This window comes from Vigna unguiculata, chromosome 3 (assembly GCF_004118075.2).
Source record: "Vigna unguiculata cultivar IT97K-499-35 chromosome 3, ASM411807v1, whole genome shotgun sequence".
NCBI lineage: Eukaryota > Viridiplantae > Streptophyta > Magnoliopsida > Fabales > Fabaceae > Vigna > Vigna unguiculata.
Genome location: NC_040281.1, coordinates 11,202,847 through 11,217,664, shown reverse-complemented (window position 1 = coordinate 11,217,664; position 14,818 = coordinate 11,202,847). Strand labels below are relative to the sequence as shown.

The 14,818-nt window shown below is 31.8% G+C and overlaps 2 protein-coding genes across 2 annotated transcripts; one reads left to right on the top strand and one right to left on the bottom strand.

Annotated features, from left to right (window-relative positions):
• Positions 1–2,919: 2,919 nt before the first annotated feature.
• Positions 2,920–5,822, top strand: LOC114179621 (sulfite exporter TauE/SafE family protein 2-like). Its single transcript, XM_028066037.1, has 4 exons — positions 2,920–3,926; positions 4,472–4,606; positions 4,688–4,834; positions 5,272–5,822. The coding sequence occupies exons 1-4, from the start codon at positions 3,096–3,098 to the stop codon at positions 5,578–5,580; spliced, it is 1,422 nt and encodes a 473-aa protein (XP_027921838.1). The 5' UTR covers positions 2,920–3,095; the 3' UTR covers positions 5,581–5,822.
• A 1,500-nt stretch (positions 5,823–7,322) lies between these two features.
• Positions 7,323–13,260, bottom strand: LOC114176126 (kinesin-like protein KIN-14C). The gene is made up of 17 exons (XM_028061062.1): positions 13,112–13,260; positions 12,769–13,008; positions 12,535–12,679; positions 11,962–12,071; positions 11,760–11,879; positions 11,361–11,564; positions 10,818–11,027; positions 10,637–10,711; positions 10,371–10,517; positions 10,149–10,278; positions 9,924–10,033; positions 9,017–9,178; positions 8,718–8,932; positions 8,390–8,471; positions 8,201–8,305; positions 8,000–8,107; positions 7,323–7,802 (listed from the first exon to the last, which is right to left on the bottom strand). The coding sequence occupies exons 1-17, from the start codon at positions 13,133–13,135 to the stop codon at positions 7,614–7,616; spliced, it is 2,376 nt and encodes a 791-aa protein (XP_027916863.1). The 5' UTR covers positions 13,136–13,260; the 3' UTR covers positions 7,323–7,613.
• Positions 13,261–14,818: the final 1,558 nt, after the last annotated feature.

The window sequence follows — 14,818 nt, the reverse complement described above, 5'->3', positions numbered from 1 at the left end:
TAAGATTATAAAGTATTACCTAAGAGTTTTATTTCCTTCTTTTTTTTCAATATATTTCTTTAAGTTTTCTTCTTCCAAGTCCTTTCTATAACTACCGTGTATTTCTTTTCTTTTTCTTTTTCTCATGTTCTTTCACGTAATATCACTCTTCGCAACATAAAATCATTTAACTAGTTATTCTCTTGCAGTAACTATTTTTAATGACATTATTTAACTTTAATGAACCTTTTACAAACAACTCCCTTCAAGACTTAATAGAGTAAATTAAAAAATAAAAAATAAAAAAGAATGAATATTTTGTATAGAAAACACAAAAAATAGTGTACTTAATAAGTAAAATTATTTAGGAAAACATGTTTAATGTTACTTTTATATACACCTATTATAAATCCAAAATGAAAAATCCCTACTTAATGCATTTAAAAACTTCTATAACTATTATTTGTTATTAATTTTGTAAAATTTTAGTTATATATACTTCCCCTCTTTTAAACACAACATTTTGTCACCACATTTTATTCAATATATAGTAATAAATCTTAAAAATTAAACTTTAAACATAACTCAATTCTAAAAATTTATCTATAAGACGAAGTTTCACTTATTTATATATTGTAAACTCAGTTTATATTTCTTATTGATGTGAGATCTCTAACAAGCTATCACGATAAGACACATCTTAAACTTAAGATTAGACATTAATAATGATTCGGTAATCACTCCATAATGGATAAGATGGACCTAATAAATAACAAATTTTGTTAAGATAGACTATAAATCATTTAATATTAACTTGAGAAATGAACTTTAAATTTAATTTAATTTTATAAAATCTACTTCTAAAATAAAATTTGCACCTATCTATATTATAAAAAAAAATTTATATATTGTAGTACATGTAAGATATTAGATCAATATAATAAATAATAAACAATAATGTAAAAAGAAGGTTTATACTGCCAGTAAATTAAACTTTTCTTTTAAGATACATTCCATTAAAAATCATTATATGCATGTTTCTTAGAATGTTATATATCATGATGAAATTGAAAAAAGAAATAGTATATATAATAGTTCATCATCGAAGATGATAAAGAAAATCAATTATAATATAAGTCAATATACATTAAATTATAAAAAAGAATAGTAGTATACTTTGAAATTTTCTTCTCTCTTATCATTTGCTTTGTTTTATATTAATTAACTCTTCATCTTTATCTAATTATTTGTCTCCCAGTTGTCACTTTCTTTGTTTTGTACTGTCACTCTTAGATTCCCTTCTATTTGTCTTCACAACCCAAACAAAATCACTTCTATTTGGCAGGACAAAAACAGTTCACTTCTACTGTCACTTAGATTTTGTTTTTACTTTTTTTTTTTTCTGTGAAGTCAAAATGTACTTTAGATATAAGTGGTAACTCAATATTTAATATTATGGAATACTTCAAATAAATTTACTATAAACGGATTACCTCATAAAAGGAATAAATGATAATAGAGTAATCCATAAAAGGAAACAACTCAAAGGTTAAAAAAAATGAACAAAAAATAATTATTGTTCAATTCAAATGTTTGACAAATTTTAATCTACATCTAAAATAAATATTTATTATAAATACTAACGAAAATACAAACGTTGTCATGTATGTGTGTTCGTATTTTTAATTTTTATCAAAATTTAAGTTAAAAATTAATAAAAAATATATAATTAATTTTTAAAATAGTTGTTAAATATAAAATTAAAAAAATAAAATATGTAAAAAATAAGTGTTTAAAATAATAATTTAAAACAAAAGAAGTTTTTAAAATAACAGTTAAAAGTAAATTATTTATAAAATAATTAATTTTTAAAATAAATAAAGATAAAACTGGAATAACGATATGTAGACACGTTATTATAGATAAATACAATACAAACTTTATATTTTAGTGAATTATCACTTAATTAATAGTCTTTTTGTTTTTAGTTAAACTTTCAACTTTTAAGTTAAATAAAACTGTCAATACAAAACATGCTTGTTATCAGAAACTAAATACATCTTATTTGTAAAAAAAAAATGGGAACTAAATACATCAACTATAAAGTATAGGGATATTTATCAATTCTGACAAAAAAATTGTAAAAAGATAATATATGCAATAATAAGTGATATATAATTTAAGGGGAAAGGAGGAAAAGAAAAGGTGGAACATATGAACACCGTTGAAATGTCTACACATTAAAATTGCAGCTTGAGATAATGGAAACAAAGTTGAAATATCTAAACATAACAATGGAAACTGTAGGAGTGTTAGCATGGTAAAAAACGTAAGGTTCATTGCTATATTTAAAGTATAATAATAAAGAAAAACGAAACTACTATATATATATTTGGTAATTATTAGAAAACAATGAGAAAATTTAGTTATTACTAAATTGTATTATTAGTTTGTTGAAAAATTGGTAAATTTTTCTACGATAGCTTTGAAAAAACAATGCTTATTTATTTATAATGCATAAAAATGGTATTACAAGGCTTAAAAATACTACATAGTTGAATTTAACTCTTAAAAATTTTCCGAATTTAATGGGAAAAAAAACAAGAAAAAAACAAAGTGGTTGTCTTAAAATTAACTAGTTAATATTAATAGTTAGATAAATAAAAATATTTATAATATATTAACATAGAAAATATATGATGTGAGTAATATGTAATGGATTGTAATATTTAAGTGTGTATTTACTTTTAGTGCTGAAATAATTTATTTATATTTTCTTAAATTTTGAAATATAATTAAAAATAAAATAAAAATATATAAAATGTGTAACGAATTATTATAGATAATAAAAACATATCTTAAAGGAATTAAGTTACAAGAGCAAAGAAACCAACAACCCTTTTAACATTGCCCTCAGCATGTCTCTGTACAAATCCTTAAAGAATCTCAAATTTTTTTCTTGAGACAATTTTCATATCATTGTCTTGTATGACCCTATTTGTTTGTGTTTATTTTCGAAAGGCATTGTTACCATTATCTATATGCTTATATAAAGGCATTGGCACACTGAGTTATTCATTCAAACACCTTGCAGATTTCTACAAATTCTCAAACGAATGAGGATTTTTCACAGCCTCTCATTTTTTGTTCTTACCTTCATCTCCTTCAATCCTTGTAATGCAGAAGAAGCACAAACTATTGTAGACACCCTTGGCAGGAACCATTTCTTACAGAAAATATATGAATGGGGAAATGGTGCACAAGGATTCGAAGAAGCTGAGATTCAATTTTCAGGCCCTATAGTGGTGGCAGGAGTGTTGTGCTTCATTGCTTCTTCTATATCCAGTGCTGGTGGCATTGGTGGCGGTGGACTTTTCATTCCCATATTGACTATTGTGGCTGGGCTGGACCTCAAAATAGCTTCAAGTTTGTCAGCTTTCATGGTCACAGGAGGGTCTGTTGCAAATGTCATGTGCAATCTTTGTGCCACAAGCCCTAAATTTGGTGGCAAGTCATTGATTGACTATGACATAGCACTTTTGTCAGAACCGTGTATGCTGCTAGGAGTGAGTGTTGGAGTCATATGCAACCTTGTATTCCCAGAATGGTTGATTACTATGTTGTTTGCTGTCTTTCTCACTTGGTCTACCTCAAAGACCTGCAACAGTGGGGTGTTGTTTTGGAAGATTGAATCAGAAGAAAGGAGGAAAAGGGATGGATTTGAGGGGCTTGAAAACGGACTATTAGAACATGGGAGTGGTGAAGAAAGGGAAGGTGGAGTGCAGGGGAACAAAGAAAAAGAAGGGATGAAAAGTGTTGAAGAACAGGTTCTGGTTCCTGAAGAAAATATCAGGGTTAGAATCCCTTGGCTGAAATTGGTGGTCTTACTCTTGGTCTGGTTCACTTTCTTCTCCCTTTATCTTCTTCGTGGCAATAAATATGGACAGGTTAGATTTTGCTCTTCCTTATGTACTAATGTTGTAGATTCATTAAACCTGGTTAATTTACTTGAGATACTATGATTTTTGTGAGATTGGTATTAGAATTGGATTTATAAATGTCAAGTTATAAATAAGCATAACAAGAACAGTGTTCCAGAGTTGACTCAATTCGAGACTGAGGGTGTCTTTAATTTCTACTTTCCAAAAATTATTTGAGTAAGTACTCAAGCAAAGTTGCTCAAATAACTGATGGAGGGTGGTGCAAGGTATATTAATAGAGCAGAGTGTAGAGTTTTGGAAACCGTCTTCAAAATTTAATAAACTTTAGATGAGAAATTTGATGCTAAGTAACATTTAAAAGCAAAAGGTGAGAGGTCCTCAGAATCTGTTGTCTATTTTTCTGTCTTGTTTTGTGATTTCAAGTCCTTTTCATTCTATTATAGCTGCTAGATGTACTTTTGGTAAGGTTTCTGATATTGATATTAATTCCTCTAGTTTGGATATATATGCATTTGATGACTGAACTTGTGATGCAATTATTGAAATAATAGAGTATCATTCCAATGGAGCCATGTGGTGTGGGATACTGGATTCTTTCATCAGCTCAAATCCCTCTTGCCTTGTTTTTCACTGCTTGGATTGTGTACAGAAAAGATAGCCATCAAGATCAAAATCTCATGCACGAGGTTTTTAAAACATCATACACTGAAAATTAATTCTTGAATGTTGCTTAAAGTTAGAACCTCATTCGGTCAAATTCGATGCAGGACCCATGTCTGTCCTCAAGAGGACCATCAAACAAGCTTATTTTTCCAATAATGGCACTGCTAGCAGGGATATTGGGTGGTGTCTTTGGAATTGGAGGTGGAATGCTGATAAGTCCACTTCTTCTGCATGTTGGAATAGCTCCTGAGGTTAGTTCCATGAACTTATGAACATAAGATGTATTTCCTTCTATCTTCAACATAATAAAAAAAATACATATTGATTAAAAATGTTTTCTCAATCTTATCATTTCTAAATTACCCTTTATGGAAAAGTTCAAATTTATGAAAATTTGTTCCATTGAAAGTAAGTGTGGTTGTGATATCACAAGAACCAGAAGACTAATTAGAAAACAAAAATGAACTGAATAAACAGTATTTTGGGATGATTTTCTTAAATGAGATGAAAATTAGTTGATATTTGAACAAACATTAATAATTTTTTTCTTAGATTTCATAAGGAACATATCATGATGATTAACATTAGGTATTAGTGGCTAGTCCAATCCATCAACTCACTGATGATTACAGTGGCTTGGATAATAAACTGGCATTAACTCAGCACTCAAAATGATTTTGTTGTATAGGTGACAGCAGCAACATGTTCTTTCATGGTTTTCTTCTCATCTACCATGTCAGCATTGCAGTACCTATTGTTGGGCATGGATCACATAGAGACTGCCATAATGTTGGCCATAATATGCTTTGTTGCATCACTTATTGGGTTGTTGGTGGTGCAGAGAGCAATTCAAAGCTATGGAAGACCATCCATAATAGTATTTTCGGTTAGCATAGTGATGACTTTAAGTGTAGTTCTAATGACTAGCTTTGGAATGATTAGAACTTGGAAAGACTATGTATCAGGTAGATACATGGGATTCAAACTTCCATGTTGAAAAAACCAATTTTGTTCAATGAGTATCTCACTCTGTGCTGCTAGTCTTATGCCTCACTAAATTCGAGTGTTATCACAGAGGACATAGTTATGAATCAGGTACAATTTTTGGACCTTTGTATTAATGCAGCAAAACACTTTATTCGAGAAACTAGCATTTTTTGGTGCTTTGATAATTTCGGATGAAGAACATGTGACAACTTCTCAGAAAATACATACAAATAAAAGTTGTCATCATTGTTGAAAGAAATTCTCTTGACACATTCTGTCACAAATAAGAATCTAACAAGTGTTGGTTGAATGAAGAAAGGATTGAAGACCCTGCACATGTGGTCTTGGTTACAGACGAGGTTTTTGTTACAAGGAAAAAATACAATTGAAAAGAATTCCTGTAAAGAATTAGAACACCAAAACATAAGAAAAAAGATGAAATTAAAGATCTACGCTTTCAATTTTCAATGTTCTCTAAGTATCTTTTTTGGGAATTATCAAAAAGTGAAAGATGTATTTAATGAATTAATTCTAGATTTTTAATCACTTGTGTTTACTCACATTTCTGTATATATTCGTAGAACTGAGAACCATACTATAAATTAAGAGAGGCACAACGTTATATGGGCTTTGTAGTAATTTAATTTTTACCGTCCTCAATGTTAAAATTACTATTTATTAATGATCCGAAAATTAGTCATATATTTTTATAATTTATTTGGGTTTTGTACTAATTATTCATAATAAATCGAGTGTATACAATTTTTTAATTATTTATCTACACTTATGAAATAAATAAAAAAAGATTAAAAATACCATGCATAGAAGCTAAAAAGTATTATACTCTTATATATCAGGAAAATTTACATCGAAAAGTATATGAATTAATCGTTCCTTCATATAAAAAATCTCATTATTACTCATTAACAAATCAATTTCTATTCCCTTTAAAGGTGTTAATTGTGTCATATATTCTCCAATTACTTTTGAACTAATTCTCATGATTTATTGAAATTGAACTGATTCAATCTCAATAACAGTCTTACCCAAGATTTAATTTGACTAAAATTACGTGATATTGATAAAACAATAATAATATAACTACTATTCAACTTATTTTAATTTTATTTACCAAAATTATATTTTTAAATTTTAAATTTTTTAATTTTGTAATAATAGTCTTGTCTAAAAAATCCAAAAACAATGGTTTAAAATATAAATTCAAAGAAAGAATGAAAAGGAAGTAAAGAAATTCAATTCAACTCGCCCGAAATTATTTTATTAGATTAGAATAGATAAAGGATTTGTGTAAACCCACCTATACATATCACTGTAGCCAGTTCATAAATGATACACACGACAAACAAAAGGCAGCTTCTTCATGCACCTTATCATTTTCTTCCACCATCCAACAACTTCCGGAATTTATTTTCCCAAACACAATAAACAATTCCGGAATATTTTTTTCAGAAGCCAATCCTCTTTTACGAAAAACATTTTTTGGAAGCATTTTGATAGGGTGGTAGTGAAAATTTGATGAGGTGCAGGAAGTAATTGCCCAAGCAAAATTACTCAGTGGATGAGTTCCACCGCCCAATCCCCAGTGTTCTGTTGCGTTGTTCAAGGCTCATCTTACAGCGGTCTTTTAAAATGATGCCAAAACGAAGTTTAACCTCCTAAATAATGAGGGAAGAAAAGGACAAGAATTTTGTTAACGTTCTGGGAAGAGCTTTTGAGGACAAAAAACGCTTTGCGAGCAAAAATCACTTGAATAAACAAATGCTAAAGCCAAATTGAGAACTATGTCATGTCACATCTGAATGGTACACAAATTATTGGTACATACATACTATCGGAGGCTAAAGCCAAGCCTCTACAATCAATTTACACAAAAGTTAGATTCTCTAAATTTTACACTCGTACAATTATAGCAGCAAAAAAGAATATATATAAATATATTTTCTTCATTCTGCCGCTAAAGCAGGGCAAATAAACAATTAAATTTGGTTATGGATGAAACCTATTGCCAGGCAAATCTCTCTGTTAACCATAGCTCAAACGGGATTCTGAGGAGCGTGATGATGATGTCTGAGTCTGACGCCGCGGAATCCCAATTTCACAGGCATTGACTCTGGCTGCAAAGCGGAGGGAACAAAGTGACTCGCCAGTGGAAGATTGATCAGGTGAGATGTTGACAAACATCAACGTTTTGGAGTCGCCACCGAGACATGGCTGCCATCAATACAATACTGGTTAAGGAGCATTTAGAAGAACAAAGCTATTTTTTAAACTAATTAATATCTTCCTTTATCAACATATAAAGTTGATGATCATACTTAAGTTGTGTTACATTTTCACTCTTTAATTTGGATATGATAACACAACCACATCAATTCATCAATTATGAACATTTTAACAGGTTAACAAACCTGGAGAAGGTACGTCAGCTTTGAATTCCTAAAAGGAATATGATCTTCTTTCTTTCCTCCCAAAGCAAATATGACATCGCTCAGAGACGATAAACTTTTGTTGATAGCCTGAACGTGACAGTTAACAAAAACGCTGTTATCACAAAATAGAATTGTTGGCATGCTGCCCAAGTTACTAATAGCAATGCAAATCATGGATACCTGAGTTTCCTTCAACCGGTCTCCAGTTGCCCCACTCCTCGAGAGTCTTTCACTTCCAGCAAGATCGATCAGGTTTAAGACACCTTGGACTTGTTGTTCAGTGTTCTATAAAATAGAGAAAGTGCATCAGGAAATAATGTCAGCAGGACAAAAGAACAAAAACAAAATATGTTTAAGAAAAGCATGTACCTCATTTTTCCCACTTATACGCAGTGTAAAGACAAAATGGCTTCTGGATGACTGTTCATTCATTTGTGTTCTTCCCACTGACCTGAAAAAACATGAGTGCCACATTTGTCCTTAATAAATTATTAGATTTTCTAACTGAATCGAATACACTTATAAACCATAAACAGAAACTTAGCAGCTTCAACTGATTAGTTGAAAAGGAATAAGAAGCCATCTAAAATTCATATGGAAGAAAACATTCAAACTTTGCACACATTTATCGAGAAAGTTCATTCAAAGAACCTTTCAAACAATCATCTTCATGATCAAAAATATTAAAGACCTATACCTGCTTTGTGCTGCCTGTCGCAGGAGGGAGGAAATCTCATCTGCGCTACAAACATCCTTAATTGTGAGGTCCGAAACATGTGTGTTTCCATTTGCATCATGTTTGATAGTGTACTGCTTGCTGGAAGCACTATTTTCCGATCGTGCATGATCACTTGACCGATTTGTTAATAACAAATCCCTGATGGTCTCATTATATATTTCCAGTATTGATGCCTGGAATTGTTCAATTAAATTTTTCAGTTTCCATAAGTAGATTTGGCCACATGAAATTTGAAAATCAGGATGCAGTATACTAACCTGCATTGTGTACCTCCACCCTTGGTCTTTTAGAGACTGGCTAGTCTGGAATATCTGTTCTAAAGAACGGGGTATCAACCCTTTCAGATCTGGCTCATCAGGCCTACCCATCATAGTGTAGGTTTTACCTGAGCCCGTCTGTCCATATGCAAAGATGCACACCTGTCATAGCAAACCATGCCCCTCTGTGTCAAGACACGGCATAGACCCAAATACACAAATAAAAGCAAGAAAAAATATGAACGAAAAAGATAAGCCTCTATTAAGGCATATTTAAAATGGTATATAACCCATTCCACGTCTATTCTGCATAACACGGGTCACGGCTGAGACAACTTTTCAAGAAATAAACACAGCTGGATTATCTTCAGCCACCTTAGTAGTCTATTTGAACAAAATACTAGACTAAAGTTTATAATAAATAACAAATTTAAAGAATATGTACTTCAAGCATTGGTAGCATACTCAAGGAAGATACTGATATAAAGAGGACACTGCAAACTTAACAACAAACTAAGTACTCGGTAATTAGTGAGTATTTCCTATAAAGGGCGAAAAACAGACAATCATATACTACAAACAATAATAACAACAACATTAATCTTATACCACACGCACAGTGCTTTATTTAAACAAACAAAAAAAGTATCCCAAGGGTATTATAATCATTTAATTTTTTGGTTTTACCACCACTGCACCCAAGAAATTTCGTATGATTGTGCAAATGCAAGAAATCATCCATGTTATTTTAAAAAATTGAAGATCATTCGTCCCAAACATAGGCACTGGGGGTACGTTAGTTTTTTTTTTTTTCTTGTCCCAATGATTTTTATAATTATTCCCTGCGTACTGTGATCTGCATCTGCCAGACAAATACTGAACGGAAAGGAGGCAAACTAGAAATTACCTTGTAGCCATCAAGTGCACTTTGTACCAGCTGTGATATCTCTACAAAAACGTCCTGCTGAGAAGCCTCGTGATTGAACACCTTGTCAAATGTGAAATTGTACTTCTGCCCTGCTCAACATTAACGGGTGGGATTTTGATGCTCGTCAAAGCACGTATACTACACTAAACACGTAAATCATAAAATACGAAAGCTGCAGAGTTACAAAATTGTTTGTATACGTACCGCTTTGTACCAATTCAATGCCCCGACCAAGCGCTTCTGTTGAAGTAGGGAATGAAACAGCCGTGTCCGCACTGTCATCCGATAGGAGCGGCCGTACACGGCAGAAAACACGAATATTTCCTTTTAGCTCCTGAAGTAGAAATTAGTTGAATATCATTCACCTATAAGTAGAGATCTACATTACAAAAATCAAATCAAATATGAGAAGCAAGCAATACATACCAAAATAGTGTTATGCAGTTTTTTTCTTAACTTCTCTCCTTCTACTACTTGAAATTCTTTATCTGCCAAACGCTCCTGTAGCCCCTGTATAATCCTCTTCTGCTCTTCGAACATTGTTCTTGTTTCTGAAGCTGATAGATCAGAATTCTAACAGAAGGAAAATAAAGTTGTTTCAGGTCTAATTGTCAAAAACATTAAAGCACACTGCAAGAAAATTATATGATAAGCAACTTTCCCATGCCAAGAATAAAAACCAACTACATTACCTTTAATTTCTCTCTTTCAGCAAACAACTGCTGCTGCAGTATATTTATTTGATCCTTTTGAGATGAACAAGTTTCCTATGAAGAAACCCCACCATAACATAAATCTATTAGACACAGAAGTTCACTATTAATGAAATAAAAGAACAAAATATATGAAGGTGAACAAAACAAACCAACAAACCTCAAGAGCATTTGTTTTAATCATCAACGTATCCAATTGGGTACATGTTTTCCCAGTATATTCTTTGTGCCTCGCTATTTCTCCGGTTAGAGCTTGTACTTGCTCCAACTGACGGTCACGGTCATCTCTAAGTTGCTTTAATTCCTCACGAAGACATTTTAGCTCATTTACTAAAGTTTCTTTCTGCTTTATAGTCTCGTCCTGTGAAACCTGAAAAACAGATTAAAAAAAATTTAAGAAAAGAGGCAACAAACATTAAAGGAATAGCGGCTATCAAGATACCACCATCAATGACAACAGGGAGGTAATGCTAATGGTAAAAGTACCAGTAAAATGCAATAGGTTCTTCAAAACAAGTTTACTTAAGAGATTTTAAGAAGTATAAGGTAAGCTATCAGTATCACTTCCATTTCGCAAACAATTTAGAAAAATAATTATCACAATGTTTACATAATAATTCAGTTGGTGTATATATTTATTAAAATCAGTGGCAAAAATTCATACAACACGTACAACTAGAGAGAAAATACAGATACAACTTACTTTAAGAGATACCAACTGATCCTGCAATGCCTTATTGTGGCCTCTTAAATTGCTAAGACTCTCAACAATGGTTGCTTTCTCAGTTTCAAGCCGTTTAAGGGCCTCATTAACTGTTTCAAGATCAAACTGAAGACGACTATTGTACTGCTGCAAGCTCATATTATACTCCTGTGATCGCTTGTACAAATCTTCATTTGAAATGGCCTGCAAAACTCAATAGTTTCAAAAGGAACATATAACGAGGGAATCAGTAGGATTCAAATAGCACAAAACATGAACATCTTTTAAGTGCAGAATTTACCCAAGAGGGCAATAATTTAGTATATAACTCAGGGGTAAAGTTCAGTAGTCCAATATTTTTCAAACAACAATATTATACAGAATATAGCATTAAATTACCTTCTTCTCAGCAACTGATTTCTCATCCCGAACTTTCTCAAGCTCAGCTGACTTCTCATCCCGAACTTTCTCAGCTTTAGTTCTGACTTCCTTTTCTTTACCATAAGAATTAATCGCTTCCTGGATTTGAAGCCACAAAAAAAGAGGTCATTGGGAAATAATGTAAATTCTCTTGAGACATTCCACAACAAAGATAGCATACCAATTTATCTGATTCTTCCTTCACAATTCTCTCTTCTAGACAAGAAATTTTCTTCCTCGAATCAGATAGAGCCTCCTTCAACTCATCAATCTTATTCTTCATCTCAGTCTCTGAGAAAACAGAAATGTATGGTCATAAAATAATTTTCCTTTCCATGTGAATTTTTCTGATCTGACAACTAAAGATAATAAATTCTACCTGGGCATCAAGGGACTCTAGAGTGAATCAAATAAGTTTAAAATAAAAGTCACCCGGTCTTTCAAATAGAACAAATTAAACAAAATATATAAACCCTCAACAAATTAAATACATCACCAAATAATTACAATAACTCGATAACTATTTCACTGTATATTGAAGAGCAAATGTCACTTATGTGTAAACTCTATTTCACCTAAATCCCTACCTACTTCTAGCCACACAGCAAACAATACAAAAATATACAAATTCCTTCTCCCGCCTAACACAAATGATAGCCATCATGCTTCTAAACAGAGTTTTAGGAAAATTTCAAAGGCATATCACAATATCCACTCAACTTATTCTAAAAAATTCCGTAGAGATAAAACATACCAGTATCACTGCACTTCTTCTCAGAAGCCTCTAGCTCAGACTGAAGCTTTTCCTTTTCTTGGACATACCCTTCTTCAATTCTTTTATACCAGCGAACGCAGGCCTTAAGGCGCTTAATAAGATCCGTCATCTGCTCCATCTTTTTCTGCCAAACAAACCACAATACAATCAAAAACAGAAAGGAAGAAAAAAAATATTGACTAATTGATAAATCAAGAACATCACAAAACAAACCTTACTATCATAGGTATTTCCCTTCTTCTTTTCATTCAACAAAGCCTCCACCTCCTCCTTCGTGAAATCAACCGCGTCGGTGACATCACTCGTCGTGTTAAGGTCAGAGCGATTTGTGACAACGGAAAACGGTGTTCTGGGCCTCCCAGCAGCAGCGGGACCGCCCTGTCGCTCCATTTTCTCAGCTGCGGTGCCCCTGCGACGCTTGTCCAGAGAAGCTTCTTCGGGGCCCACCCTTTTCTGAAAGCGAAAACAAAAGTGGTCTAGAGGGAAAAGCAGCAAGGTATGGATTGAGAGAAAACGAAATAAAGATTGGAGTGAGAGGAACAAAAGCTTTACTTACATTGCTGGGATTGCGGGAAGCCATGTGAGGCTTGGGAAATGGAGGACTCGAAGAGAGAAATTGAAGTGAAGTGGTAGATTAGGGTTGAGAGAGAGAGAGAGAGACGAGTGCGTGGAGCGTGAATTTTGAATTTGATCGCGCGGCCAAGTACCTTCTGTCTTCTTCTCTCTTGTTTTTCAAATTTTAATATAAACTTCGAACCAACGGTCACATTGTTTCTTTACAACTATAAAAGTAAAAAAAGAAAATAAATAATTTTTTTCTTTTAATAGCTAGAGCTTGTTGTTTTAAAAGTGACAAAAATTTAAAAGTGTTAAAATAGTAAAGTTGTCAATTTATTAAATTTATTATTTTCAAAAATTTCCTTTTTCTCTACTTGTGTACCTTGTTTATTTTAAATTCATTTTTATTACGTTAAAACGGATAAATTATCATTTTTTTTGTATGCGATGAGTATATAATTTTAGTTTTTTTTAATAACATATATGTATAACAATATTTATTTGTAATAACATCTATGTATAACAATGTACGAAGGATGATTATCTCGGAATATAATAAATAATTGAATAAAATATTGAAATATATTTTTATGTTATAAAATAAAATTAATAATAGAGGAGAGAATAAAAGTAAGAATAGAAAATGAGATAATAGGAAACAACTTTATTTTGAGTCTTACTACTTGATTACTGATAAGAAGAATCATATTCATATATATAAGATGTATTATACGAGCAACTATATCAAATCAATGGACGATCATTAATTCATAATACTTCCTCTTGGGTGTCTACTGATAAGAGAATGTGTCTCGTTAAAACTTTACTAGAAAAAAAATCATTTGGATAAAAATCTAGTGAACGAAAAAAAAAATACATCATTCTATATAATATTGTTTTTTACATCTTCTATTACTCTCCTCATGTAAACTTACATCATTAAGATGACGGAGTTCAATCTTGTGAACCAATTACTCAAACATTTTCCTTGGGAAAGGCTTTGTAAATAGATCTGTTAGATTTTCACATAAACGAATCTTTTGAATCTCTACATCACCATTTCTTTAAAGATCATGAGTGAAAAAGATTTTTGGAAGAATATGTTTTGTTTTGTCTCCTTTAATATATCCTTCTTTCAATTGAGTAGCATGCACTCTTGTCTTTATATATGGTTGTTGATTTCATTTTTTCCGAGGATAAACCACAAGTTTGTTGCACATGTTGAATTATAGACCTTAACCAAATGCATTCACGACTTGCCTCATGTAATGCTAAAATTTCCACATGATTTGGCGATATTGTTGTTATTGTTTGCTTCATAGACTGTCATGAAATCGTTGTGCCACCACATGTGAACAAATATCCTGTTTGTGATTGACCATTATGAGGATCTGATAAATAACCTGCATTTGCATAATCCATTAGATCTGATTTTGAAACATTTGGGTAAAATAAGCCCATATTCATAGTGCCCTTAAGCTAACAAAGTATTTGTTTTACTCCATTCAAATGTCTTCTTGTAGGTGAAGAATTATCTCTTGCTAACAAATTTACAGCAAATGTTATATCAGGTCGAGTATAATTAACAAGATACAATAGGGTCCTATAACACTAAGATATGGTACTTCAGGACCAATAAGTTCTTCATCTTTTTCTTGAGGTCTAAAAGGGTCTTGATCAACATCTTACGACCTCACTACCATTA

What these genes read in the sequence shown, in the direction of transcription:
- LOC114176126 (XM_028061062.1), bottom strand. Translation starts at nt 13,135, where the DNA reads ATGGCTTCCCGCAATCCCAGCAAT. An exon ending in GAAGAAGTGCAGTGATACTG is followed by an intron (nt 12,072 to 12,534) that starts GTATGTTTTATC and finishes CTGTTTTCTCAG; the next exon opens with AGACTGAGATGAAGAATAAG. An exon ending in AACTGCATAACACTATTTTG is followed by an intron (nt 10,279 to 10,370) that starts GTATGTATTGCT and finishes TTTCTACTTCAG; the next exon opens with GAGCTAAAAGGAAATATTCG.
- LOC114179621 (XM_028066037.1), top strand. Translation starts at nt 3,096, where the DNA reads ATGAGGATTTTTCACAGCCTCTCATTTTTTGTTCTTACCTTCATCTCC. An exon ending in GTGGCAATAAATATGGACAG is followed by an intron (nt 3,927 to 4,471) that starts GTTAGATTTTGC and finishes TTGAAATAATAG; the next exon opens with AGTATCATTCCAATGGAGCC. An exon ending in ATGTTGGAATAGCTCCTGAG is followed by an intron (nt 4,835 to 5,271) that starts GTTAGTTCCATG and finishes TTTGTTGTATAG; the next exon opens with GTGACAGCAGCAACATGTTC.